The following is an 8,245-nucleotide window of genomic DNA, read 5'->3' as shown; positions in this document are numbered from 1 at the left end:
TTCCCTTTAGGGATATTTTTTTTTTTCTTCGCCTTTTCCCGTGTATAGTTTTTCGTCAGCCTCTCAATCAGCCCTACCATCTAAGCAAATTTTCTTTCATAAATTTATTTTCGTTTGTTTTATACAGGGTGACTCCGGAGGTCCTCTACAGGTGACTTCGGACACGAACCAGTGTATCTACAAAATAGTGGGGGTCACCTCCTTTGGGAAGTTTTGCGGGGAGAAAAACTCCCCCGGGGTTTACACCCGAGTGTCCTCGTTCATACCCTGGATTGAAAGCATCGTCTGGCCCTGAACCCACGACCTGTAGACTACAGGAGCCATGTTTTACTATCGAAATATTCGGAATCTCACGTCACTGCTCATTGCGATAATTAAACTTACTTTATCGTGGACACTCGTTGCTGTGTTGAAAGCCCAGTTAAGTATTAGAACGGTTTCGATATTTCTATAGTAAAATACGGCCAAGGACAAGAAAGAAGAAGAAGAGCCTCTGAAGGTGTGAATAGGAAAATAACATAAATTCACAGGTGAAGAGAGAAAAGAATGTTGAGATGATATTATATAAAAGTTTGACGATGACTTCGGATCCCACGCGTACTCGAGGTCGCTGAACACGGGACATAGGATTGAGGTGAGAAAAAGAAAAAATATAGATGTCAGCATCCTAGTCGCGTCTACCTTGGAAGCGCTAGGCCGCGGGTTCGGTTCCCGCCTGGTGTGGATTTTATCCTGGAGGGATAAGGTTCGTTCTCGGAACGGCTGGCTTTCTCCTATCCTTTCTTCCTCCTCTCTTCGATTTCGGGACGATAAGACGTTAGCAGTTGCAGTTCCCTCTATCAAACCTCTCGGTAGGAATCAATTTTAGTTCCGATATGTAGAAAGTACCTTGATGTTCACTTTGTTTTATTCCATTCAATTCTATTTTATTCTCTCCTATCCTTTCTTCCTTCTCTCTTCGATTTCGGGACGATAAGACGTTAGCAGTTACAGTTCCCTCTATCAAACCTCTCGGGAGGAACCAATTTTACTTCCGATATGTAGAAAGTACCTTGATGTTCACTTTATTTTATTCTATTCAATTCTATTTTATTCCATTCTATAATTCCATTCCAGCGTCCCCTTCTACGTACTTGGATCAGCGCTACAAGTCGACTATGGCGCACTCTAGTTGTGGACGAGCAAAGTTTGGTTCTGGCCGAGTTATCCGATAAAATGGACACGGACATTAAGTTCAGCGAGGAGAGGTGCAGTAAGGTGCTGCCCCTAGCGTTCAATGTGTATAAAGACAACCTACCCTCGCACTACAACACACAGTTCCATGAAACACGGGTGAGAAAATGTGAATTCATTAAGATAAAATTAATTTTCCCTTCGTTCAATGTGTATAAAGACAACCTACCCTCGCACTACAACACACAGTTCCATGAAACACGGGTGAGAAAATGTGAATTAATTAAGATAAAATTAATTTTCCCTTCTAAAATGTAAAATAACCGGGATCTATTTAAAAAGGAATTTAAATTCATTCAAATTTAACGCGCGTACGTTTCTAACATAGGGATTTCATCATCGTAATTCCGATCTCCATATTCCAATCCCCATAATGTGTGCCATGCGCAGAAACCAAAACTCGTCGAACATGGGTATCGGGATTTTGCAAAACAGGATGCAAAATCTCTCCAATAGCTCTAGAATTTGAGTGAAATATCTAAACTCACACGAAGGAATGAACACTTCATCAGACATAAACTTGTACCTAAATGTTTCCTTAGGTTACCCCATCCCCCGAAAGTTTCCTTAGGTTACCCCATTCATACTTAGTTCTAATATGGTCCCCTCTCCTCGAATGGTCCCCCAGGTATCTCAAGCATTCAACTCGTTTTCCATTCACGCCCGGGGTCCGTTATTCGACATCTTCCTCACCAAGCTAGAGGACGAGTGCATCAAATATTGGACTCGGGGGAGACAAATGTGTGAAGTGACCAGTCTGAAGGGAAACCCCTGTATGAATCCGCTGCACAAGGGAGGCTCCGGGTACTCGGGTTACGAGTTCGATTCCAGGTGAGAACGGAGTTTTTATTATTATTATTTATTCCAGTTAAGGATGGATTTTTTTTTTTTTTTTTTTTTTTTTTTAAGCTTTTATGGGCTTTTCTTCCCCTAGAGGAGGGGGTTTTTTTATGAAAGAGTTAGAGAGAAAAGACAAAAGTATCTGTACAGCCCTTTCGGAAATTCTGGTATTGGGCTATCTATAGCTATACTATGATGTTATTAAAATTGATAATTTAGTCAATTAATAATAATATGAAGTAAGTTGCCCATTTCTCACAAGGTTAGTACGTGTTTCTGAGTTAGGCATTGACTAACATTTTTTGACATTGCGCTTTTGCAGCTCAGAATTGCAAAGGTAATCGATGTTTCCTAATGTCCCATTTTGTACCTTTAGATTTCTTTTCGATGTTGTAGATAGAGTTTTATTATTCGTGTGTACCCTGTACATCTATACGTTCTACACTCACCTTTTCACGTGCACTTTCATTTTAATATAAAAATTTCTGTGCCCTATTCCTGAAGGACTCCACACAGATATTGCAAAAGACCCATAGATATGGTATTTTCAAGTGTGGAGGCCTTTACTGATCGTTAATACAGGATTGCATGTTAATATGGTGCATGATTACCACACCAAGTTTCTTTTGATGCACAACTTCATTTATCTATTTTACTCTTCAGAGTACCTATCCATCAACTCGCAAATTATTCTTTAATTTTTGCGCACTTTTCTTATAAATTGATATGTATGTATCTTATTGAGAATTTACCCCAGTAGCTCAGAGGAAGAATGTTGGACTCACAACCCAGGGGACTGGGGTTCAAATCCCAGTAGCGACATAAAAATTAAGTTTGGCAATTAATATCTAATAATGGTTATTTTTCTTTAACATAATCTCATAAAAGTGCACATTTTGTTCCTTTTTAATAAAATTACAGTAAGTACTTTTCAGGAATTTCGAAATGGACATTTGTAAAGTTATGCTTAAGCGAATGAAAACCTTTCTAGGGCGATTTGTTCAGAGGACTAATTAACCCTTTCTGTTCTCAGTCGGGCCGATTTACCCATCATGGAACACTCGAGCGGCCTCCGGTTTATGTCATCGTGTGATTGTGGCCGTACGCAGGCCCAACGAGAAGACCCCTTCTCTCTTCGCGAGGCCAACTATGAGTTCTATCAGAATGTGGGAGTGGAGTGTGGGTGTGTCGCCCTAGAACACTATCCTTTCCCTGTGTTTCAACCTAGCACAGAGGACTTTAGGTGAGTATACTCATATCGAATCCCTTGTTAACTATACCTTTATCTGATATAATTTTATACCTAGTATTATATACAATTATTTCTACATAGATGTAGGTAGGTACCTAAGTATGTGCTGCGCATGTGCAGAAACCTAGATTACCAATATTTGTTTTCCATCTGGTTATCAGGCATTTTATCAGGAAACGCTAAATCCCTCAGTAATAATTTTACCCATCAACTTGATTTATTAAGGAAACGATTCTCGACATTTGCAGTGTAGGGATAGTAACCTTTGGTGGGTTTCACCAACCTAATTTTTAGCCCATAACAGCCCTGTTGGGCCTATACAAATCAAATGGGTTGTGAGTTTAGGAGGCCTTCTAAGGGCTGAAAAAATACTGGTGAAATCCACCCTTTATCTATTTAACTTTCTCTTGATGTCGATTCTTGATTATTCTTATGATTTTATTACTGTTTTAGTTTTTCTTATTCTCAAACATGGCCTTTCTTGCTTAGAGTGTAAAGAAATAATTAAAATATTTTATTTTCTCTTATTCAGAGCCGCTCAACTATTCACAAATCCTGAGGCCAAACTGCTAAGTAGACGTGATAGTCTGTCAATGTCTCTTGGGAAGGATTTGCTACTCAATGCAACACAACCGGGCACACAAGGGTTAAGTTTAGGTGAGTTATGATCGAAATACCCGTAGCGTAGGTCAAGTTCAAAGTTCTTCGAAAAATTTCAAGTATTTTTTTAAAGAGGTTCGACAGAGGGAACTGTAACTGCTAAGGTCCTATCGTCCCGAAATCGAAGAGAGAAGGAAAACAGGATAGGAGAAAGCCAGCCAGTCCCAGAAAACACAACCGGGCACACAAGGGTTAAGTTTAGGTGAGTTATGATCGAAATACCCGTAGCGTAGGTCAGGTTCAAAGTTCTTCGAAAAATTCCAAGTATTTTTTTAAAGAGGTTTGACAGAGGGAACTGTAACTGCTAAAGTCCTATCGTCCCGAAATCGAAGAGAGAAGGAAAACAGGATAGGAACACAACCGGGCACACAAGGGTTAAGTTTAGGTGAGTTATGATCGAAATACCCGTAGCGTAGGTCAGGTTCAAAGTTCTTCGAAAAATACCAAGTATTTTTTTAAAGAGGTTTGACAGAGGGACCTGTAACCTGTAACTGCTATGGTCCTATCGTCCCGAAATCGAAGAGAGAAGGAAGACAGGATAGGAGAACAGTCCCAGAAAGAACATTATCCCCTCAGGATAAAATCCGCCCCGGGCGGGAATCGAACCCGCGGCCTAGCGCTTACAAGGCAGACGCGCTACCAACCAAGCTAACTAGGCTGGCCAAATTACCTACTTGAAAGAATGTCCTTCTCATTCTAGCCTACGCGTCTGGTCATTCCCTAGTGTCGGATGTGCTTACTCATCATCCCATCTCTGTCACACAAGCTCATACCATGGCCCGAGATTCGAACCCCGGGCGGGAATCGAACCCGCGGCCTAGCGCTTACAAGGCAGACGCGCTACCAACCAAGCTAACTAGGCTGGCCAAATTACCTACTTTAAAGATTGTCCTTTTCATTCCAGCCTACGCGTCTGGTCATTCCCTAGTGTCGGATGTGCTCACTCATCATCCCATCTCTGTCACACAAGCTCATACCATGGCCCGAGATTCGAACCCGATGTCTCTGGCTAGTCAGCAGATTGTCATCCAAGTGTGTGACTCGGATCCGGAACCCATACGAGGTGAGTTGGGTTTTGGGTGGAAGAGTATCATTATCATATCAAATATTAAATTTAGGGGGGCAGAGAGTCCAATATTAGTGAACAATTGAACATGAATGTGTTAGATTGTTTTAACCCACCTCTGTGGCTGAGTGGAGAAGAGCACTAACTCTCAACCTGGAGGTGCAGGGTTCAAATCCCGGCCTTCCTAATAAAATAATCATAATAACAAAGGTGTATACCTACTTAGATAAATAACAAAAATCCCTCAGTAATAATTTTACCCATCAACTTGATTTATTAAGGAAACGATTCTCGACATTTGCAGTGTAGGGATAGTAACCTTTGGGTGGGTTTCACCAACCTAATTTTTAGCCCATAACAGCCCTGTTGGGACTATACAAATCAAATGGAACTTATCAGATTGTTAGTTTAAGAGGCCTTCTAAGGGCAAAAAAATATTGGTGAAATCGACCCTTTATCTATTTCACTTTCTCTTGGTGTCGATTCTTGACTATTCTTATGATTTTATTACTGTTTTATTTTTTCTCATTCTCAAACATGGCCTTTCTTGCTTAGAGTGTAAATAAATAAAATGATTTTCCCTTCTAAAATGTAAAATAACCGGGATCTATTTAAAAAAGAATTTAAATTCATTCAAATTTAACGCGCGTACGTTTCTAACACAGGGATTTCATCATCGTAATTCCGATCTCCATATTCCAATCCCCATAATGTGTGTCATGCGCAGAAACCAAAACTCGTCGAACATGGGTATCGGGATTTTACAAAACAGGATGCAAAATCTCTCTAAGTAATAGCTCTAGAATTTGAGTGAAATATCTAAACTCACACGAAGGAATGAACACTTCATCAGATGTCGAACATGGGTATCGGGATTTTACAAAACAGGATGCAAAATCTCTCCAATAGCTCTAGAATTTGAGTGAAATATCTAAACTCACACGAAGGAATGAATACTTCATCAGACATAAACTTGTACCTAAATGTTTCCTTAGGTTACCCCATCCCCCGAAAGTTTCCTTAGGTTACCCCATTCATGTCGAACATGGGTATCGGGATTTTACAAAACAGGATGCAAAATCTCTCCAATAGCTCTAGAATTTGAGTGAAATATCTAAACTCACACAAAGGAATGAATACTTCATCAGACATAAACTTGTACCTAAATGTTTCCTTAGGTTACCCCATCCCCCGAAAGTGTCCTTAGGTTACCCCATTCATACTTAGTTCTAATATGGTGCCCTCCTCTCGAATGGTTCCCCAGGTATCTCAAGCATTCAACTCGTTTTCCATTCACGCCCGGGGTCCGTTATTCGACATCTTCCTCACCAAGCTAGAGGACGAGTGCATCAAATATTGGACCCGGGGGAGACAAATGTGTGAAGTGACCAGTCTGAAGGGAAACCCCTGTATGAATCCGCTGCACAAGGGAGGCTCCCTTCTTTTTTTTAATTGTATGTGTACCAAATTTAAATATTGTACCAAATACACAAGACCTTGTTTAGACTGCAGGAGTAAAGGGACTTCTCAGTCTCATTCTGGCAGTATAAGCAGGGTATATTCTATTCTATTAAATACATAAGACCTTGTTTAGACTGCAGGAGTAAAGGGACTTTTCAGTCTCATTCTGGCAGTATAAGCAGGGTATATTCTATTCTATCCTATATATGAATTTATTTATGGTCATAAACAAATAACACTTTATTTTATTTTCGTTGTTTGCCAGGTTACAGCATCACAGTAAGGATGGCACCTGGTCCAAATCTTCCACTTCATTTACCAGCCGGAGCACCAGAAAAAATAAACCCGTCAAAGGTAAAGTTCAATTAAGTGGGTACCGATACCATAACAATCCGATATACTCCCAATGTTTAGGGGGAGGGGAATAATTCAGGGGGTACCAAAACAATCCGATATACCCCCAATTTTTAGGGGGGGGGGGAGGAATCCAAAGAGGGACTTATCACTCCATTGAAGAGTCCTACCTACTTGTATTAAGACCCATTTCAATCATAATATCCCGTCGGCCCAGTTAGCTTGGAGGCTAGCGCGCCTGCCTTCTAAGTGATAGGTCACGGGTTCGATTCCCGCCCGGGTGCGAAATTTATCTTAAACAGATAAGGTTCTTTCTCGGAACGGCTGGCTTTCCCCTGTACTATCTTTCTTTTCTCTTCGATATCGGGACGATAAGACCTCGGCTGTTACAGTTCCCGCTATCAAACCTCTTAAAAAAAGTTCCCATTTCCCTTTATGTTGGACCTTTTGTATTCGCTTGGAACATTAAAAAAAAACTTCCTAATTTATTTATTTAATTTTTACATTTTTTTTTGTATATATAGATCTAAACGAGTTTTCCGTGAAGATTTTCATCGGTGTGGAGTACGAATGTCCGCTGGGTCACAGGTTCATGGCGTCGGCTCCGGACAAGATATTGAAAACCTGTGGTCAAGGCATAGTCAAGGATAATGGAAACAAAGTGACCAGCTCTGATATGCCACTCTACTTCCCGTGTCCTTGCAGGTAATCTTCGACACGAATTTGAGCTATTTTTGCTAAAGTTTTAGACGAGGACGATTCTGGATTCAGCTCAAGGTTTATTGAGCTTGTGAAAGAATTATTAGATGAAATAAAATAATAAATAGTTTTATGTAATCTAAACTTTTTTTAACAGGTTCATGGCGTCGGCTCCGGACAAGATATTGAAAACCTGTGGTCAAGGCATAGTCAAGGATAATGGAAACAAAGTGACCAGCTCCGATATGCCGCTCTACTTCCCGTGTCCTTGCAGGTAATCTTCGACACGAATTTGAGCTATTGTTGCTAAAGTTTTAGACGAGGACGATTCAGCTCAAGGTTTATTGAGCTTGTGAAAGAATATTATTAGATGAAATAAAATAATACATAAATAGTTTTATGTAATCTAAACTTTTTTTAAAAGAGGTTTGACAGAGGGAACTGTAACTGCTATGGTCTTATCGTCCCGAAATCGAAGAGAGAAGGAAGACAGGATACGAGAAAGCCAGCCGTTCCGAGAACGAACATTATCCCATCGGGATAAAATCCGCCCCGGGCGGGAATCGAACCCGCGGCCTAGCGCTTACAAGGTAGACGCACTACCAACTAAGCTAACTAGGCTGGCCGACATCAGAGTTTAATCTCAGTTAAAGTTTAATCTCAAATTAAGCAATCTGGCC

The 8,245-nt window shown here is 40.5% G+C and overlaps 1 protein-coding gene across 1 annotated transcript in view; it reads left to right on the top strand.

Moving 5' to 3' along the window:
• The window catches only part of LOC103517761 (protein SMG8-like), a gene marked incomplete at its 3' end in the record, with an annotated part of 13,985 nt that extends 6,146 nt beyond the window's left edge, over positions 1-7,839 (top strand). The window contains exons 9-21 of the mRNA XM_026829744.1: positions 128-250; positions 572-634; positions 1,117-1,332; positions 1,862-2,064; positions 3,107-3,316; positions 3,858-3,982; positions 4,686-4,769; positions 4,974-5,048; positions 6,076-6,089; positions 6,259-6,484; positions 6,762-6,866; positions 7,391-7,571; positions 7,723-7,839. Of these exons, the coding sequence (XP_026685545.1) occupies positions 128-250; positions 572-634; positions 1,117-1,332; positions 1,862-2,064; positions 3,107-3,316; positions 3,858-3,982; positions 4,686-4,769; positions 4,974-5,048; positions 6,076-6,089; positions 6,259-6,484; positions 6,762-6,866; positions 7,391-7,571; positions 7,723-7,839 (1,742 nt within the window). The remainder of the gene's footprint in view (positions 1-127; positions 251-571; positions 635-1,116; positions 1,333-1,861; positions 2,065-3,106; positions 3,317-3,857; positions 3,983-4,685; positions 4,770-4,973; positions 5,049-6,075; positions 6,090-6,258; positions 6,485-6,761; positions 6,867-7,390; positions 7,572-7,722) is intronic.
• Positions 7,840-8,245: the final 406 nt, after the last annotated feature.

The sequence above is a fragment of the Diaphorina citri genome, unplaced genomic scaffold, assembly GCF_000475195.1.
Source record: "Diaphorina citri unplaced genomic scaffold, Diaci psyllid genome assembly version 1.1 scaffold1950, whole genome shotgun sequence".
NCBI lineage: Eukaryota > Metazoa > Arthropoda > Insecta > Hemiptera > Psyllidae > Diaphorina > Diaphorina citri.
Note: the sequence above shows the minus strand (reverse complement) of the source record. Positions and strands in the feature narration are given on the sequence as shown.